Source organism: Mesoplodon mirus (assembly GCF_964341445.2).
Source record: "Mesoplodon mirus genome assembly, chromosome: 1".
In the NCBI taxonomy this organism is placed as follows: domain Eukaryota; kingdom Metazoa; phylum Chordata; class Mammalia; order Artiodactyla; family Ziphiidae; genus Mesoplodon; species Mesoplodon mirus.
In genome coordinates, this window is record NC_138976.1 from 59212817 (window position 1) to 59234478 (window position 21662).

A 21662-nucleotide genomic window follows, 5' to 3' on the forward strand; every position below is an offset into this window, starting at 1 on the left:
CAATTGGACATACTCTTAAGACCCTGGGGTGTCATTAAAGGTTTTAAAGTAGAGGTAACATGATCCAATTTGCAGAAATGATTCAGGTGGCAAAGGAAAATGGGTTCCAAAGAGTACCGCCCTGTGAGATGTGAATAGATGTGCCAGGGAGAAAAGGTTTCGTTGTCAAGTGAGTCTAAACGACAGTGCATGCCATACCCCTATTTGGGGGTTCTGAGCACATATTAATATTTTAAAGGCTTGACAGAGGGCCTGTAGTAAAGACCCACTGATACCAGGTTGGCAAACATCAGATCAGAGTTAGGTGAGACAGTACAGGGAGAGCAAGTAAAAGGCTGTTTGTAGCAGTTTGGTTAGTTGTGAGTGCTGGAACCAAGGCAGTGGCAGAAGGATGAGAGAGGAAGAGAGCACTGGGGGGTTGGGAAGATACAGGAGGTGGAATCAACAGGACTTGGGTGCTGACTGAGTGTGAAGGACAAACAAGGCTGAGACGGCACCGGTTTCTCGCTGGAGAACAGGCTAGATGGTGGTGTTACCCACAGCACAAGGTCCACGAGGGGAGGCCAGGTCTGCGGGGGAAAGTGGCAGGTAGCTGTGTTATCGAGCTTGACGTTAGACCTGCAGAATTGGAGGTAACTTTGCAATATATGAGGTTGAGAGGTTCAAAGGGTAATTAGAGAGTGTTTAGTATATAACAGTGGGAAAAACTAAGTCAAACTGAAGGAAGGTTCAGAAAAACAACAAAAAAACCATGAGGACTGGAATCTCACTTACTAAACAAAATTATCAAATAAGAACAGAATTTCTATATGGGCCACTTTGTGAATTAAAATTATCTCGTTAATCTAATATTGATTAAGCTTTCTTAACCCTGGAAGTACAAGGGGTGTACAGTATAGCTTCTGGGCTTAACATTCCTGTTACTTCGTGAAGCATGGGCTAGCATACCCACTAAAATTCAGAGCAACTGTTAAAAAGAATTTTCTGCTAATAAATAAAAACAAAAACACTTCACCTGTGAAATGTGGACTCTGATCTCTGTTTTGCTGACATTTATTTTTTAATTAATTAATTAATTATTTTTTGGCTGCATTGGGTCTTTGTTGCGTGGGTTCCCTCTAGTTGCAGCGAGCGGGGGCTATTCTTTGTTGTGGTGTGCAGGCTTCTCACTGCCGTGGCTTCTGCTGTGGCAGAGCACGGGGTCTAGGCCTGCGGGCTTCAGTAGTTGTGGCTTGAGGGCTCTAGAGCGCAGGCTCAGTAGTAGTGGCGCATGGGCTTAGTTGTTCTGCGGCATGTGGGATCTTCCCCGACCAGGGCTCAAACCTGTGTCCCCTGCATTGGCAGGCGTATTCTTAACCATTGTGCCACCAGGGAAGTCTGACATTTATTGTTGCTTCTAGAGGTAGGATCAAGCATCCATTTCTTTGTGAAATACACTACTAAAAACTAAGATAAATATCCCAATAGATTTTTTTCCTCCCTGGATACAACATTTTAAATAAGGATGGTCTCTAACTCATGAGGATTTACATTTTAGTCACTGGTATATAACAAAACTGATAACTACATTGACTCTTTCTGCCAGAATTCAGCCCTCTAATCCAGATCAAAGTCATTCTTTTCTGTGTGGTGTGTTTAAATCTAAATGAAAAAATTTAATTCTCAAGTATTTATAGTTATTAAAATTCTCTTTTTTTTCCTAAATATTACCAGCAGGGACTCTTCTCTCATATATCTTTTTACATAGCTAAACTACAGGCATTCTGAATTGTAACCCTGAATAAAAAAAAAAAGAAAAAGAAAAAAAAGGTTTACAGGTAAGTGGCCACATAATCACAGTTTCAAGCAAGGGGGGAAAACAGGGGCTGTGGTGATTGTTTCAGTCTCTATATAGATGTAAGCAATATGTATGTACCGTGGGTGGACACAATCCTGAACATAAAACACAGGCCATATAGAGAAATAGAAATGATGCTTCAGAGTGGACTCTCTCATTCATTTCAGTTTAATCTTTCTTGCATCTTTCTCTTTTTCTCTCATTTCTGTTTTAAAGCTTTTTTTTTTTTTAGAATAAAAACAAATAAGATTGATGCCTACAGAACTCATAAATAGTGGCAAGAGGAGTAGAAGGCAGACTTTTACTTTGTGCTAATGGAGACAAATAGGCTCATCAGCCCACAATCTACCAGACTGGAGCAGGCTGAGTCATGACCCCAGAGATATCTATGTCCGTATCACTGGAACCTGTGAACATTTGACCTGACATGGTAAAAGGGACTTTGCAGAGGGGATTCAGTTAGACATCTTGAGATGTGGAGATTACCTGGGTTATCAAGGTGGGGCTGATGTAGTCACAATGGTCCTTGTAAGACGATGGCAGGAGGACTGGAGTCAGACAGAGAGGGTATAAAGACAGAATCTGAGGTTGCAGGGAAGTGCTTTGAAGCTGGAGGAAGGGGCCATGAGCCAAGGAAGCCAGAAGCCTCTAGAGGCTGGAAAAGGCAAACAGATCCTCCCCTAGAACTTCTAGAAGGAATGCAAACCTGCCAACACCTTGACTTTAGCCAAGCGAAACTGATTTCAGACTTCTGACCTCCTGAGCTATAAGATGATAAATTCATGTTCTTTTAAGCCATGAGTGTGTGGTATTTGTTATAGCAGCAAGAGGAAACATACACAGATTAACTACCCTGGATAATGCAACAAATACTGAGTTTTATGTAAACTGCTGATTTTTGAGTTGATATCAGATTTCCTCACAATTTAACACTTTAGGGCAATTGTAAAGAGGTTTTGGGAATGCTGCACTGCATAGTGGAAAAAAGAATGGATTTTGACTCAAACAGGTCCCTTTTCCATTTACTGGCTATGTGAGCTGGGACAAACACAGCCTCTCTGAGTCTTGTTTCCTCAAAGGATTGCCATAGGGATTAAAAGATAAACGGAAGAGCAGTAGAATGAACTCTACTAAATAAAGTCTGAATTCATGCTAACCTCACAGTGCTTTAGTTTCCTCATCTGTAAACTGAGGATCAGAGTAGTAACTATCACATCAAGGATAGTGAGGATTAAATGAGTTAAAAATAAAAGTGAATTTCCTATAGTTACAAAAGTGAGTCACAGATGAAGACAACAAACTTACTGTTCCCAGGGGATAAGGGGAGGGGGGAGGATAAATTGGGAGATTGGGACTGACATATATACATTACTGTATATGAAATAGATAGCTAATAAGAACTGGCTGTATAGCACAGGGAACTCTACTCAATACTCTGTAATGGCCTATATGGAAAAAGAATCTAAAAATAAAAAAGAGTGGATATATGTATAACTGAGTCACTTTGCTGTACACCTGAAACTAACACAACATTGTAAATCAACTATACTCCAATAAAGTTTTTTAAAAAGTGAGTTAATAAGTGTTATTGGAACCCTGCTATAGATATGAGCGTATGTCTAACCTTAACTCCCTCCTTTGTGATCTTTTTAAAAATGATTTTAATCTACTTTTAGATTAGCATTAAAAATATCCTTTCTGGGCTTCCCTGGTGGCGCAGTGGTTAAGAATCTGCCTGCCAATGCAGGGGACACAGGTTCGAGCCCTGGTCCAGGAAGATCCCACATGCTGCGGAGCAGCTAAGCCCATGTGCCACAACTGCTGAGCCTATGCTCTAGAGCCCGCGAGTCACAACTACTGAGCCCACGTGCTACAACTACTGAAGCCCGCGCACCTAGAGCCCGTGCTCCGCAACAAGAGAAGCCACTGCAGTGAGAAGCCTGAACACCGCAATGAAGAGTAGCCCCTGCTCACCACAACTAGAGAAAGCCCGCGCACAGCAGCGAAGACCCAATGCAGCCAAAAATAAATAAATAAAATAGATATATTAAAAAAAATCCTTTCTATTTCAAATACAGCAGTGTGTATAATAACCTAAATGGGAAAAGAACTTGAAAAAGAATAGATACATATGTATATATAACTGAGTCACTTTGCTGTACACCTGAAACTGACACATTGTTAATCAACTATACTCCAATATAAAATAAAAATTAAAAAAAAGTTCCTAGAACTGCTCTGGATACATCGTAAGTGCTGCTCTTTTTAGAATAAGAAGAAGCTCCTGAAATGTATCAAGTGCTCCATAACTGAACAGGCACACTTGCCATGGACCTTTTCAGCACCATTCTCTATGCTTTACACACCTGCATGGGTGTGGTGGGTTCTCACTGAGACTGGGTTACTGCTGTTACTGACCTGATGGTCTAACTCAGGTGTCATGGGAAAGCAGCAGGTAAGGTGGTATGTGACTGTTAAATGAGCAGCACTGACCATGAACGCCATGTGGCTGCAGAGCAGGAGGGTAGTAGAGGAGTCCTGGTGGGAGAGGTGGGACTCCTGCTGGCTTTGACAGGCAGAGGGGAGGGGAACTGAGGGTGGGCAGGGAGAAGCGTAGGCAGAAGGAATGCACAAGCCGGGATGGGAGAACCACAGTTAAGAGATGGGCAGGGGCAGACGTGCAGAGGGATGAAGGCCTGACTAAGCCATTGGGCTTTATTATATGGCAGTGGAGAGTCACTGAAAAAAATCCTCCAGAAGACTCTCATGATCAAGGTGTCTCAGGCTGACTGATGCATCTATAACAGTGGTTCTCAATCATGGTGCTGTAACACACCAGTTGTGAAAATGATCTCTCGTGAGGTGTATAAAAAGTAATATAATGGATGGACCTAGAGATTATCTTATTAAATGGAGGACTTCAGACAGAGAAAGACAAATATCATGTGATATCACTTATATGTGGCATCTAAAAAAGTGGTGCAAATGAACTTATTTACACAACAGAAATAGACTAACAGACATAGAAAACAAACTTATGGTTACTGAAGGGGATGGCAAGGTGGCGGGGGGAGATGAATTAGGAGTTTGAAATTAGCAGATACACACTACTGTATATAAAACAGATAAACAACAAGGACCTACTGTATAGCACAGAGAACTATATTCAATGTCTTGTAATAACCTATAATGGAAAAGAATCTGAAAAAAATAAAATAAAACTGAATTGTTTGGGCTTCCCTGGTGGCACAGTGGTTGAGAGTCTGCCTGCCGATGCGGGGGACACGGGTTCGTGCCCCGGTCTGGGAGGATCCCACATGCCGCGGAGCGGCTGGGCCCATGAGCCATGGCCACTGAGCCTGCGCATCCGGAGCCTGTGCTCCGCAACGGGAGAGGCCACAACAGTGAGAGGCCCAAGTACCGCAAAAAAAAAAAAAAAAAAAAAAAAAAAAGTGTAAATCTTGGTTACTTGTTACTTGTCAGGCAAATGCTCTACAAAGGAAAAAGGAGGTTGCATTCCTGGCTGGTAAATGACAATTTACATAATTTTATGTTTTTTTCCCCAGAAAGCAAGGCATAGGTAATACGCATGAGGTCAGTGGTAGCCCAATATTCAAAAAGCAAGGAGGGGGAGTTTCTCTCCTCAGGCAGGCCAATGGCCATCAGGTTGTTATCTGTCTTCCTTTAAATGAAGCATTTGATCCACCCTCTTCTTTTCTTTCATGTGAAAAAAGAGCATAAACTGGCTATTGAAGGATTAGAGACCTCAGCACTATCTCCTGGTACATCCAGGCAGCTAAATGGAAAAGACCATGTAAGTGCACTGCAGGTCCCCTCTCCCAGCAAGGACTGCCAAGGGACCAGAGGGCTGACCAGGCAAATGGATGGTCAACAGCTGATGTCTTGACTAAGTGGCATCCTAGGACAACAGCCAATTAGCTTGGAGACGCTTAAATTACTCCTGACTTATTCCATAAGCATAAACAATGACTTCCTCTCTCCTAATAAGTGGTCAGTAATAGCTGATTTTGCCTAAAAAACTTAACTAAAGAAGTAGGATTCTAGGAAATAATATAAGAAGAATAGTCTATTGTTTCCTCTAGGTTCAGAGAGATTCCTAAAAGTGACCAAGGATTCCTATGCACCAGATGTTTAACAGGGATTTTTCTCTGGAAGATAGAATCCCTGGTGGCTTTCACTTTCTATGTTCTTTATTTCTTATTATGTTTGAATATTTTTCACAATTATTATGCATGGGGTATGAAAAAGATCTTTATGCATTGGGTATGAAAAAGATCTTTTTAAAGGTCCTAATAAAGTATAGTCAGTGGTTCACTGGCTAAACTTCAAAGAGTTTTTACTATTACTTTCCTGATCTGAAAAATAGACTTAAATCCAACTCATCTCAAAGTCTTCTCCCTAATGGAAGGAAATAGAAAAAGTTTTCAAAATAAATTCATGTCTTAAGAGGCCCAAGGGCGAAGGAAAGTGGAAGAGTAATTGACTCTTTAGAAATCAACTGTTTCAAACAGAGCCACTGGGCATGGGGTGGCAGTGTTGGCAACAGACCAGAAAAGGTCATGTATATGGATGTGTTGGTCACTGCCATTATTCAGCAGCATGTGTGGCTATTGAAAGAGGCTGGTGTTTCACTGACTTTCACGGTCAATATTATTACCTACAACTATGAAACAAACCTATCAGGAGGATACAAAGTAAAAAATTTCAGGGCTTGTGGGCAGTACTATTGACCTATTCATTCATTTTGTTATTCAATAAACATCTTACCCAGAACTTATTAGGTACTTAATGGCAACACAAACTAATACTACAGGGACTTAGTTTCAACAGTAGAGGTTGATTGGGCTGACCTCATCCTTTCTTAGTGTTATCATGGGTTAGTGGTGCAGTATGAAGCTGAAGTATAGTTAAAGGTAAAAGTATAATAAATGCACCAGAAATCAGGAGACCTGGGTTCTGGACCAGGCTCTATGACCTTGGGCAAAACCATATCTAGGACACAGTTATATCATCTGTAACTAAAATGAAGACAATCAAATCTACTTTTCACTGGACTATTGTGAGGATTAACTTCAATTAGGTGTGTCACAATATATATTTCTTAACAGAACATGGTACATAGATGTTCAAAATATATAACATTCTCTTGACTTGCACAAACCATCACACAGTAGCATGGACTTTACAAACCTAGCCATATAGTACATTTAAGCTCAAAAAGGATATATATATATATATATATATATATATATATATATATATATATATATATATATATATAGTCAAGGTCTGTTTCTAGATGCTTTATACGTTAGTGTGTTGCTCACTTATTACTGTTTGATTCTTTGAGCACTTTGCTAAATCACAGCCCCAAGAAGGGGAAGGGAGAAGGAAGGGGCTCTGCCCACTGGCTGTGAAGAAGCAGAGAGGACGCATGGAAGTGGCAGCTCTTTGTCTCGGCACCAAGGCTGTCTTCCTCTCTCCTTCTCAGTTGGATGAACACATGATTTATCATTCTAAGTGGGACACTTCTGAGAGTGAAAAACTGTTTCAGTAAAAGAAGGATGTAAGTCCCCCTCACCTTTCAGGCTTACTTTTTGTGACCTTTGTTGTCACGTTAAAACTACGTCTGATATTCTAATAGGGAGGTAATTGTACAATAAGATTTTATCCAAGTAATCAATCTAAATAAAATCCTGTATTCTTTAAAGGCATGCAAAAAGGTTACTTAACTAAAGTTTGATAAATATATATTAATTTTAGAGAGGATCTGAGGATAAAGTAATTGTATTTTTATTATTATAATATATGCTTGAGAATGGGGTCAGCAAACTGTTCTATAAAGGGGCAGAGTAAATGGTTTAGGTTTTGTGGGCCATATGGTCTCTGTCACAACCAAGCGGCTCTGCCCTTATAATGCAGGAACGTCACAAAAAACAGTGGGTGTGGCTGTCTTCCAATAAAAGTTTATTTACAATAATTGGTTGTGAACTGGATTTGGCTTTGGGCAACAGTTTGCCAACCCCTGCCTTAAACAATAGTTCCCCATGGATCAGGAAAATTTTAAAAGTCTGTAATTAACTCGACTTGTAACGTTCTATTTTGCTAAGGAATTATGTTTAAAAAAAAAGAAAAGCCATTGCCTGGTATCTTTATCTCTTTGAATTTTAAATAGCAAAAGCTGGAAAAAGCACACATTCAGAAAATGTAGCTTTATGGAAATGTACCCACCACACAGTCCTTATTAAAAAAATTTTTCCTTAGCTCAGTGAAAAGTTTGTCATGAATATCACTGGAGGCGGTACAGTAGAAAGAGCTTGGTAATCGTAATGAAAAGATCTGGATTTGAATAAGGTTGGGGGAGTACTAAGCAAGGAGGTATGAGCAGATCTTGAACAGTCCTTTAATGGCACAACACTCTCACAGGGCACTTTCCCTGTCCCGAATCACTGCTGCAAACACAAACTCCAATACTGGGTAACCCCAGAACTCACCGGCTGCCACTGCGCAGGGTACCAGGCTGGGGGGCAGTTGAAGCGGTTACAAGCTTGCACCGTGTTGGGCTTGGGCTGGTGACACAGCTCATCAGCCAGGATTACTGTTTCATTCATCTCTCTGGAAAGTAGGTGGGAGCAGGAGACATCTCTGGTCTGCAGGCCAACCCCACAGGTGAGACTACATGGACTCCACTTGCCAATTTCCCACCTGGGAAGAAATCAGAGCCAGAGAGGAAGAGGACACCCTGAGCACTTGTGTAGAGAACAGTTCCCATGACGTCAAATGTTACCTAATGGAGTAAAAACACCTACCTGGGTACTTGGGAAGTTCTAGCACAAGATTGGCTAGGAATTCTATCCCAAACCTAGAACCCATCCTTTCCCTTCATGCTCTAGAATTCATTCAGAATAAACAAAGAGGGTGATAAAATGGAACCTCCAATTTTTACCCACAAAATCACCAAGAATGGTCACAACCATGTCTCTTTTGATGAAACATATAAGCTTCATCAAAATAAGAGGGTATGTTAGATAAGATATAAGTTGAGCACATAGAGGCTTTGGTTACCACATACTGAATAGCGGGTCTAGAAGAAAGCTTTCTGCTAATCTCTCTAGCCCCCATTCTTAGCAAGACTGAAAAATCTGTGCTTGTTTTTCTTTGGCTTCAAAATGAAAGGTTGCCAGTTCCAACTTCCTTCAAGCTTCCATCACAGCACAGAAACGTCTCGGTCTTGTGTATGAATATCATCACTGCCCGGGACTGGAGAATGTAACAAAAGTGAGAGTTGCTAAATAGATTACTCTTCTTGAGGAGGAATAAGTGGAGAGAACAGCTCATTACCTAGACGAGGAAGTCAAACATACAGATGAGTTAAGTGCATGAACTGGCCATTCCAAATGGCCAAGTCTTGACGAGTACATTTAGAGTGACCTAAGGGCCTGTAAAAACAGTCTCACTGCATTTCCCTGTTGATGCAGCCTCCAAAGTGGGAATAATAAAGAAACACCTCAGTTGCTTGGGCTTGGAGTGAGAAGTGTTCTTTATGATCAGTTTTAGAAAGTTCTGTTTACAGCGTGAGACACAAAGATTCTACAAACAGGAGTTAGCCAAGAAAAGCATGGAAAGTAGATCCTTCAGTAGCTAGGCCTGCCTAGCTTTTGTAGCCAGCCCTGAAAATTGGTTTAAAAGTCTCTGGCTTTAATGTTTTTCATCAGGCTGTAAAAGTGAGTGTAGCTTTCTCAATCTTTTCAACTACTCTGATAGGTAATTACCTTTCCAACCCCTATTTCCACAACCTCCTTTCCTACCCTATATTTAAGCCGTATCTGTAATGAAGTACTTTGTCATTCTCGATTCATGTCCCCTGGTTTTCTAGGTCTGGCTTTACTGAAGCTGTTACTCCTAATTTGGAATACTTTTGGTCTTTCCCTTGCCCCTCTAAATTTCTTCCATTTCTATATATCCAAATTTAACCCATATTTAAAGGATTGTATCCACATCTGCTCCAGACACTGAATATTTTCTCAGTTGTATTACAGTTATTCAGTCTCTCAAGGACCCTACTAGAATATACACCTCTTGAAGGCAAGGTCCGTGTCTGAGTCAGTTTTGTATCTCTTGCAGGGTTCTTCATAGCTAATGTATATGGTTAATGTCTATGGTTAATACTTTTTTTTTAGATAGTTAATGTATATGGTTAATATTTTTTTAAAATAAATGAGCAAATGGAAGGGACCTACCATCATCATGAGCACCTTACACACATTATCTCATTTAATTACTTACAGAACACTGAGTTGGGCTCTACTGATTTTCCCTATTTTAAAGTTGAAGGAATCTGAAAATCCAAGAGGCTGCTTGCCCAAATACCCATAATTAGTAAGTAGTGAATCCAGGATTCAAACTTGGGTGTGTCTGGCTCCAAAGCCTTTGTACCTTCTATTATACAATATCATCTTATCTCCGGAAAATACCTTGAGAACTGTCCTACAAACATTCATAAAATTTTAAATGAATAAAAGAGGAGAGGCTGGGCTGAATATATTTCTTTTAGATCCTTGTATGAATGTCTATAAACTTATTTTTAGATCTCTAGCTTGGATAAATTCCAAGCTTCAAAATGTTGTGGGCTATTGGTTTTAAAAATATGTCCACACCAATGAGGCAGAACGGATGCTATGTGACTTCCAAGGCTAAATCAGAAAAAGGATGTAGCTTCCACTTGGCTCTCTCTCTTTGATTGCTCACTGTAAGGGAGGGCAGCCACCATGTCATGAGGACCCTGAGACAATCTGGAGGAAAGTCCACATGCAAAGGAACTGGGGCTGCTCACCAACAGTCAGCACCAACTTGCCAGTGACATGGGTCGCTGGCCCATGCTACCTTGAAAGCAGCTCTGCTGGACCACGTCTGGCCTTCAGATGATTTCAACCTCATGAGACACCCTGAGCCAGAACTGCCTTTCCAAGTTGCTCCCAGATTTCTCACTCATTAAACTGTGAGAGGTAATAAATGTTTATTTTTGTTGTGAACTCCTAGGTGTTGGAGAAATTCATTATGCAATAATAGACAACTAATACAAGGATATGTTCTCTCCCCCAAACTTGCATATGTTCATCAAAAGACATATATGAGAAGGTTCAAAGAAGCACTATTCCTAATAGCTCAGCTGGGGAACAACCTAAATGTCCATCAACAGTTGAACGGATAGCTAATTATGATATATTCATACAAACCTTGACAGAAGAATGAAAATAAACTACTACAACAACAAGCAACATGGCTGAATCTCACAAACATGAAACTGAGTGAACAAAACCACAACTGCAAAATCCATAGTGCGATTTCATTTACATAACACTCAAAAACCAAAACGAATCTACAATGTTAGAAGTGAGGGTGGTGGTTACCCTCGGTGGGTAGTAACTAGAACTAGAGTACGGTGTGGGGAGGGGGAGGGTTTCTGGGATGTTTTCTTGATCTGGGTGCTGGATCTGCATTCTCGGTGTGAAAAGTCACCAGGCCATATGTGCAGAATTTGTGCACTTTCCTCTATATTTGTCATGCTTCAAAAAAGGATGTTTCCCTCCCTCCCCCCTCCCACTTTCAAGAGAAACACTAAAATATTGTGGGTGTAAGATAGAATCCAACAGCTACACCCAATGCTGATGGCCACTCTATGGATGTCTCATAAAGGAACCGCTTGCACAGCGAGTGCTGGCCCGAGGCTGAAACTTGCCCGAATTTAGTCCCTACACCACTGCTGCCCCTACTCCTGCCCTCACCTCTGGCAGAAATTCAGTCACTGGGATCTTGAAGCAGAGGCATCTGGCAGCCATGAGGCCACTTCAGTGCTGCTGGAAAAACTCACAAAACAGACATATCTGCTTACTCATGATAAAGGTACATTGCTTTCTCAAGGGAAGGAGGGTAGCAGAAGTTATCTGTGTATTAAGCACTTTGCTGATTCTGGGTCAAAGTATTTTAATCAATTTAGGCCAAACGAGGGAAAACAGAGAGATGCCCCCGCTGCTCCTCTCCTGCATAGGGGCTTCGATTGTGAGGGCTGGGTCCTGCTGGCTGCCGACAGCCGCCTCCCTGTATTCTGTGCCTTTGGCTGTCGCTGACGGAGGGACTGTAGGCTGGTGGGACTCAGCCTGTGGGCAGGATTAGCTGTAGCTGGCAGCCTGGGAGACACTGACAGGCCTTCCCTGGGATTCTGGGTTCTGGCTTCTCATAAGCCCAGTGCTGAGGAGGACAGGGGCTCCGGACATCAGAGGGCGAGGGTGTTTGTGCTTCCTCCCCCACTTTGTCTGGTTGACTTTAACTCATCTTTTCATCTTCACTGAAAATGTTACTTCCTCAGGGAGGAAGCCCTCAACTGGGTAAAATTTTCCTCTATGATACGGTTCCACGAATACTCTCCATTTGGAAATTCTCAACACACTTGGTTTTTTCTTTTGTTATGTTGTGGTAAGAACACGTACCGTGGGATCTACTCTCTTAACAAATTTTAAGTGTGCAATACAGTATTGTTGTCTCTAGGTACAGTGTTGTACAGCAGATCTCTAACACTCATCTTGCTTAACTGAAATTTTATGCCTGTTGATTGTAACTCTCCATTTCCCCCTCTCCTGAGCTCCTGGCAACCACCATTCCACTCTTTGATTCTATCAATTTGACTATTTTAGATACCTCATGTAAGTGGTATCATAGTATTTGTCCTTCTGCGACTGGTTTATTTAACTTAGCATAAAGTCTTTAAGGTTCATCCATATTGTTACACATTGCAAAATTTCCTTCCTTTCTAAGGCTGAATAATATTCCATTGAAAGTACACATCACATCTTTATCTATTCATCTGTCCATGGGCATTTAAGCTGTTTCCACATCTTGGAAACAGCTACTGAGAACAGTGAGTGTTACAATGAATCTGAGAATGCTAGTATCCCTTCAAGGTCCTGATTTCAATTCTTTTGGATAAATATCGAGAAGTGGCATTGCAGGATCGTGTGATAGTTTTATTTTTCAATTTTGGAGGAACCACTATACTGTTTTCCACAGTGGCTGCACCATTTTGTACTTCCCCCAACACTGTGCAAGGGTTCCAATTTCTCTACATTCTTGCCAACACTTGCTGTCTTTGGTTTTTTGATGACAGCCATCCTGACGGGTCTGAGATGATATCTCATTGTAGTTTTCGTTTGCATTTCCCTGATGATTGGTGATTGGTGATTGGTGATTTTTCGTATACTCGTTGGCCACTTGTATGTCTTCTTTAGAACGCACCTGTAATCTGAGTATCCTGCTCGACTATTACCTCGATGAGAGCATGAGGCTGTGCCTCTTTTGGTTTATCACTCGTTATGGGTTTAATTGTATCCCCCCAAAAGATATGTTGGAGTCCTAACCCCCAGTACCTCAGAATGTGACCTCATTTGGAAGTAGGGTCATGGTGGATGTAATCACTTAAGATGAGGTCATCCTAGAGTAGGGTGGGTCCTCAATCCAATATGACACGTACCTCATAAGAAGAGAGAGAGACACCCAGGGAGAATGCCATGCCATGACAGAGACAAAGATGACGGTGATGCATCTACAAGCCAAGGAATGTTGAGGATTGCCGGTAAACTCCAGAAGCTAGAAGAGGCAAGGAAGGATCCTCCCTCACACGTTTCAGGGACCATGGCTCTGCTGACATCATAATTTTGGACTTGATTTTTGCCTCCAGAACTTGGAGAGAATAAATTTCTGTTGTTTTAAGTCACCCCATTTGTAGTAAATACTTTGTTATGGCAGCCCTAGGAAACCAAACTGCAACCTCAGTGCCTAGCACAGTGCCTGGAACATAGCAGATGCTCGGGAAGGACGAGGGGACTCCAGCTGAGTGGAACCTCAGTGACCTGTGTGTGCCCCTTTGGATTCGTCACTTGCCTGGTCAACATCTCAGCTGTGTCCTCTCAACAACCGCCCACCCCAATTTCAAGGTCCCCAAAGCTCTGAACACCACTAGGTTTGCTTCAGTGTGGTGAAAACTATCCGGTAACAAAGCTGGACCTGGATTGACATGATGCCTTGACAGGTCACATCTCACTTGATGTAAATATTTATACATTTTACTGCAGTAATAGTAGCCTGTTGGATTATGGTGTTCCCCCCCCGCCAGAACTCACTACAGATGTTATACACTTAACGCCTTAGTAATCCTAACGTATTTCTAAAATGCCCCAAATTCTGGATTCCAAAACACATCTGTTCCAATGGTTTTGGCTAAAGGATCTGGGTCCTGTATACAGAGAAGAGTAAACATGATCACTATGATTTCTTTTAGCTTCTAGGCTTCAGGTGTTGGCTTCATGGTTGGGCTCACGGCCAAAATGTTAGGGAGACTGGTTCCCCCTGAATTATCTTTCTATACTGTTTTCTTTCTGCTGAACCCTTCTTCTCCACATTCCTGTTTCTTTCTGCCAAAACCTGCTTGCAGGGAAGGCACTAGGAGTCGAGAGATCACAGTGATGCCCTGTAGCTTCAGGCTGGACCTTGCCAAGCTCCTGCAATTGACTCCTGACCAAGGGCAGGCAGGAGACAGGTTACCTCCCACCCTGCGAGGCTGGAATTAGGCTTCCTGCCCTCTGCCCAGCATCATGGGTCCTTGGGTTGGCCTGTCATTATAACTGGATTTTAGATTTTAGGCTTGGTTTCCTGATTTCCCCTTTGTTTTTCTGATGGTACTGGAGTTCTGCCCAAAGTCTGACTTATTGAAACGTGGTCTTGTCACCCTGCCTGTATCGGACCAGTTCTTGGCCTTGGGCACAGCAGAGAGACCCTTCGCCGTGAGCCATAAGCCATGATGTGACCACAACATATCCAGCTGACGTCACGTATTATGGCCAATAACAATAAGAATACTAACATTACCAGTGTTTACAATGAACCAGGTACTGTGCTAGTTGCTTTAAATGAGTTGCCTCCTTTAATCCTCTCCACAGCCCTGTGAGAGAGGTACTGTGATTATTTGCGTTTTAACAACAAGGAGTTGAGGCCTGAAGAAGTTAAATGATTAATTAGTCATGGCCTAGAATGCCTCCTGCCAGGCCTCACACTGATGTCAACGCCACCTGCATCACATCAAAGTCCCCCATGACTTGGACATGGGGGTGCTGAGAATGGGGCTGCTCCCTGTGACAGAGGCCAGCACTGCGGATTTTAGAAGCCCCAGTTCTGCATTATCCCAGCAGGACTCAGGGCTAAGCTCCCCCAAGATGGGGGAGACATATCTGAACTTATGTATTACCTACATTGACTCTATGAAGACGGTATTATCAGATCTCCCATTTTATAGGGCAATACAACAGAGGCTCTGACCAGCTGAGCAACTTGCCCAAACTCACACAGCTAGTAAACAAAGGAATCAGGATTCAAACCCAGGCAGCCAGGCTACGGCTTCTGAGGGACAGGATGATGAAGACAGAAATGTATCCCCCAAGATATGGGATACATTTCTGAACTTATGTATTAGCCACATCAACTCTATGAAGACGGTATTATCAGTTCTCCCATTTTATAGGGCAATACAACAGAGGCTCTGACCAGCCGAGCAACTTGTCCAAACTCACACAGCTAGTAAACAAGGGAATCAGGATTCAAACCCAGGCAGCCAGGCTACGGCTTCTGAGGGCCAGGATGATGAAGACAACAGTACAAACTAGATCTGAGATGCAAATTTTAGGATCCCTGGTGCTCACAACTTCAGAAAATGACAAATGACAAAATGACAGATCTATTCCTCAGTAATAGAAGCAACCACCACCGAAGCTGCCCAGGGTCATGAACAGTTGTTTTTCAGTGAAGCAGCAGTGGGACTTGGCAGCTGAAGGGCAAAGGCAGAGTGTGGTTCCCCCACGTGCATGTTTGTTTTTTGGGAAGGTGGCTGTCATAGGTAATTTGGGCAATCAAGGACCCATGGTGGTTGCAGCTTCTTAGCCGCTGGTGTTTGTATTAGCTACACAAAAGGAGGAATTTTTGCCTTCCTTTAGACAAGGGCTCATTATGTGAGCTGCCAAGGGTTTGCTCCCCTACTCTTTCAGAGAGGCCTCCAGCAACTCACTGTTTGTTGCTGGTATAAATGCACATAATTTCTAATGGCAGACTCTCCCCACCGCAAGCTATTATCTGAAGAACCTCCTCTTACCCTGGCTTTTGCGGCAAAGTAGGGTTTGTTTCTCCACTCAAAATTTTAAAATGCAGTTTTTATTGGGAGGCAAAATACCATTATAAATTTCAGTTATTTGTTAGATGCCTTCTTTATACTTGTGTGTAACCCTCCAACTTGACATTTCTGCCCAACATTTCTACCTTGTGATTTTTTTTTAAGGTTCCCCCCAAAATATTTGTTTCCTTTACAATGCCTCTGAGGTCAGGAGGTAGATAGCAATCCGGCAATAATAAATCAGATATCATGGAGCGTGGCCAGCTCCAGAAATCCTAAGGTAGGGCCAAGAGAAACCTCCTTTCACCAGGGACATTATGACCCTGTCCCACTTTAAGGTTCTTGGACGATTATTAGTGGCTCCTCATTTATCTCCACATCTTCCAATCTATCCATAGCCTGAAGCTTCCAAAATGTCAGTCTACAATGTGAATCTGCTCACTTGACTTCCTCTGATTATAAACCTCCATTGGAGTCCGAGCTGGGCTTTCAGGGGAGGGGGTCCAGGGTGTCCAGGGCTCAGTTTTGGTCCAGTGCACTCAGTGGGGGCAAGGTGGTGCTGCCTGGCTGGAGCTGAACTTTTTTTTTTTTTTACATCTTTATTGGAGTATAATTGCTTTACAATGGTGTGCTAGTTTCTGCTTTATAACAAAGTGAATCAGTTATACATATGCATATGTCCCCATATCTCTTCCCTCTTGCGTCTCCCTCCTACCCTCCCTATCCCACCCCTCTAGGTGGTCACAAAGCACTGAGCTGATCTCCCTGTGCTATGCGGCCGCTTCCCACTAGCTATCTATTTTACGTTTGGTAGTGTATATATGTCCATGCCACTCTCTTGCTTTGTCACAGCTTACCCTTCCCCCTCCCCATATCCTCAAGTCCATTCTCTAGTAGGTCTGTGTCTTTATTCCTGTCTTACGCCTAGGTTCTTTATGACATTTTTTTTTTCTTAAATTCCGTACATATGTGTTATGGAGCTGAACTTTCTAACTGGCTTTTCCTCCTTCCTTCCCTCTTCTGCTTTGTAGGACCGAACTTTAGCCTGAGGCTTGGTGGGGAGTGGTCCATTGGCATGTGACAGGGCTCACCATGGGCAATGATAACTGGGAACCGAACATTCAGGAAGGAGTGAACAAATACATAAGTACATGAAGGAGAATGGGAGCCAGACTTCTTAGTGTCAGAGAGGAGTTACAGATACAGAAAGTGGGAAGACTAGAATAAACCTGATAAAATTAGACTGGTATTGAAAACAGCGTGAACTCATGATATTTAATAGACAGATACCTAGATAGACAAAGATATATCAATAGATATACATGAGGGTATACAAATATACAGATGTATATGTTTACAATATTTCCTAGCTCTCTCTGCTAACAGGTCTCGAAGTAATGACCTCTAGGTCTCCTAGTAGTATCAAGTGCCCAGATCTTGGTTTCTACATATCATTCTTCACTAAGGAACCAGTTCCTGTAAAAAGGGCTCTGGGGCAGGGGCTGGGAAAATGAAAAGTGAGCCTGGAATATCTTATACCAGGAAACTGGGAAGTACTCAAAGAATGATGGGGTATAAATCAAAAGGACACAGGGGCCAGTTTGAAGGGGCTCTCACTGTCCACGTCTGAGACAATTTGACAGTAATGAATTTTAACTCTCTAAGTAGAATAGAAATTCATAAGTAAATAAATAAGAGAAATCTCTACCCAACAGTAGAATGCCTACTAATAAACTAGAAGGAATGATAGAGTTTAGAAAGTCACCATTTGTCAACAATAACAACAATAATGATAATAACACTTGATTCAGGCAAGAATCGTCAACGAATATTGACACTGGTGGGTGAAAGGTTGGTGAGGAATAGGGTATTCACTTAGCCTTAGATTATCTACATAAAATACTTGTTACTTGCTATAAATATGATCAACATACTTATTACTTTTATGGTGGAAAACCTGGCCGACATCATCTTAACCAAGTCATAAGAGTTGCCATCATCAGTAACGAATGGAATGGAACACCTTTCATCATCTCCTGACACAATGAACTAAGAAGTACACAGCATACTTCTGCAGTGCTTTTGTCAAATTTCAAAAATCACGAGGGACCATCAAACAAACCCAAACGGAGGGACATTTTACAAAGTAACTGGCCTGTACTCTTCACAAATGTCCAGGATATGAAAGACAAGAAGAGACTGTCCCAGATGGGAGAAATCTAAGAAGAAATGGAAGACCCTAGATTGGATGTGGGGCCTATAAAGGGCATTGCTGGGACAACAGGCAACATGTGAATGGAGTCTGTGCATGAGATGGTGATACTGAATTCATGTCGTTTCTTGATGGATGGTAAGTTGCACTGTGGTTATTTATGACAACATTCTTGTTTTTAGGTAATAAACACTGAAGTGTTAAGATGCATGTGGGTATATGCATGTGGGTGTAAGATGCATTTAGGTATATGCATGCATATATCTAAAATTATTCCCAAATGGTCCCAAAATGTTAACAACTATAGAACTGAGGGTCCGAGTATAAGGGAGATCTGTGTACTATTTTGGAGACTTCTCTAAAAACTGAAGTTATTTCGAAATAAAGCTTATAAAAAAAACATCCACTGGCTCCCTCTTACCCACAGGCCAATGGTCAAATCCTTGGCTCACCTGCAATGTGCTTCCCAAAGAAGTTTGAGTATATTTTTCTGGTGTAATCTCTGGTCACCCCATACTCAGCTTTGCTGAGTACCCAGCAGAAGAGGACTGCTCTTCTCTGGCTGGCAGATGCCTCTCCCTCTCAGGTTGGATCCTGAACATCACCTTCCTCTCTGAACACTTTTCCGATGCCCCTCCCACAAGGCAGAGCTAGACCTTTCCCTCTCCAGCACGCTGCTGTGTCTTTCCTTCTAGTGGCATTCTTTTCTTCCCTCAGGCTCATCTTCACCACACTGTAGTTACTTGTCTACTTATTTATCTCTCTCACTAGACCCTAACGGCCCTGACTTACTCAACTTAACATCTCCAGGACCTACTCCAGTGCCGGCACAACAAGGATGCCCAGGGTGGCATCGTGGCCTAACGAAGGAGACGTTTGGCTCTGGAATTGGATTCTCTGTGAATGAACCGTGCCCTGCCACTCTCTAACTACATAACCTTGGGCAAGTTACTAAACATATTTAAAATAGGAATAATAGCAATACTCCCTTCAAAGGGTTGTTAGGAGGTTTAAGTGAAAACATCTACGTACAGGCCATAAGCACAGTGCCTGGCACAGATTAAGGGCTCTGTAAACATTAGCTAATATGAACTGTTCTTACTGGTTGCTCAGTAAATATTTGTTAAATGCGTGGATGATGATTGTAAGGATAGAGTTTAATGAATAGAGTGAGAATTCTTCCCAGAGTGAGTCAGTCAAAGTACCATAGGTTACAGAGACTGAGGGGAAGGACATTTGTGACCTGCCCACATTAACTGAGCATTTACGCATACCCTGCTAATAAGCCCTGTGGCAGATACAGAAGTGGGGAACGTGCTCGCTACCTTCAACATGCTTTCAGCAAAGATGGGGAGAACTGACAAACACCCAGGAGACACAGCAAACAATGTTAGGTAAGAGGAATGAGCTAATTGCTAAACGATTTGGCTGAAGCATGGACACTGCAGAATTTCAGAAGGCAGGCAGTGTGGTGCTCATACCACTTGCATTTACATGACTGATTGCAAATCACAAAGTCTGTCCATCAACATTATCTCACTTGATCCACCTAACTCAGAAGTAAAGCAAAGCCAGCATCACTACCTCCATCTTACAGATCAGCAAACTGGGGCTCAGAGAAACCAGTGATTCCCCCAAAGTTGAGAAGGGAAGTCAGGTACCTCCTTCTACCCTGCTAAGTCACTAAGGGTGGAGGATGGAATCATGAAGGGTCCGCGAGGAAGAATAGACAAGTTTAGAAAAATTGTTACACTCCACAGCAGATGGATCTGCTACAAGCTCTGTGCTTTAGAAAGCTGCTTAAAGGGGCCTAGGGAAAATAAAAGACCAAAGGAGATGTTAGACAATAGACAGTACAAATATATTTGAAGGCCAAAAATCAACCAAAAGCATATAGGATAAACAGCATCGAGAGAATCAGGGCTCTCTATAAAAGAGGAGCTTGCGTGGCTCAGGACACAGGAGATAGAGCCACGTTTCTCTTGGAAGTCAGCCTGCTTGGTACAAGGTTTTGCCTCCATAAAAATGCTTATAGTCAAGATTACCAAACACCTGAGGTGGCAAAGCACTTATATCTACTGAAGAACAGTGTGGTGGAAGTGATGACTTTAGCCATGCCAGCTGGTCTCACCTTCTAAATTGTTTCTTAAAAAAAAAAAATCAAGGTTGCCAACATTGCAAATAACTCCTTGGTGGTTTTTTTGCTATTTTAAAAAAGAGATTAATGAATAGCTCTTGAGAAAAAGAGCGCTTGCAGCAAGATATACATTTACTCTCTCATTACAAGCATGCCATTTGCTTTAAACCTACTTCCTTCATAAAGCATGTCAAACAGCAGAAGGGCCTGGAAACTAGGCCCAGTGGTACAAAGCATCTCCAGCCTTCTCTCCCACACCCTCCAACACTTCTCTATGGCATCCCGTTGTCCAAGAAACACCACGTGTCTGCTTACCTACAGGCAGTTTGATTCAATTAAAGCTTCTAAGTTCTCCCTCCTATTCTCTGATCGCCCTGTCTTCTGGGTGATAGTACATTAAAATGAGATAGAATTTCTGCTGGCTATTATGATTCAGACAGGATTCCTGAGACACAGGTTAGGAGGGTAGATGATCTGCCAAATCACTTGTGCCCTTAGAAGTTTGAGATTTTAGTTGGCTTGCTTAGAATTCTAGGTGGAAATTTCCTATTAAAAATAGTCACAGGCTGGGAAAAAGTGGCAGAACAGGTCTTCAGATAGTTAGATACTTTCAGGAGCTGATTTTATGAGCCCAATTCTTGTTATCTCTGCATATCTAGAAAAGCACTAAAAATCCTTCATGGTGATGACTGCTCCTCGAGACTAGCAGAAAACTTCTGCAAAAAAATATGTGCTTGATTGTATGTACTCCCCCTTCACAAAAATCACATATATACTGACCTTCTCCCCTACTTTTTTGGAGCAGTTTCTCAGAGCTATCTGAAATGCTGTCTCCCAGGCTATAGTCCTCATTTTGCCCCAAATAAAACTTGACTCCCCCCCCCAAAAAAAAAAAAAACCATCACAGGGTTGTCCTGCTTGTGGTCAAGATCACAGAAGGAACTGCTTCAATCACAAACACAAGTGTCACCTGGCATTTTTCTTTTTCTCCCTCTAACACCCTCTTGTGGTTATTATTCCAGTTTTCTTTTTGATCTTAATCGATGAGCATCCTCACACTGAAGGTCTAGCATTAAACGAACTCCCTTCCTCTTCCAGAATTAAATCCCCCAAACAGAGATGAGCTTCTCCAGGCTTAACCGTTTGCTGGCTTCCCAACACACCATTTTTCTTTTTCACATCTGTGAATGTGCTTCCAACCTTTCCTTCCTGGAATGCTCTCCATATTCCCAGCTCCAGGTCTGAC

At 42.2% G+C, this 21662-nt stretch overlaps 1 protein-coding gene across 3 annotated transcripts in view; it reads right to left on the reverse strand.

The window, feature by feature from the left end:
* The window catches only part of ADAMTSL1 (ADAMTS like 1), a 473180-nt gene that overhangs the window by 190041 nt on the left and 261477 nt on the right, over positions 1-21662 (reverse strand). For all 3 annotated transcript variants that reach the window (XM_082612434.1, XM_082612433.1, XM_082612435.1), the window contains one exon: positions 8353-8563. In XM_082612434.1, coding sequence (XP_082468560.1) covers positions 8353-8563 — 211 coding nt within the window. The remainder of the gene's footprint in view (positions 1-8352; positions 8564-21662) is intronic.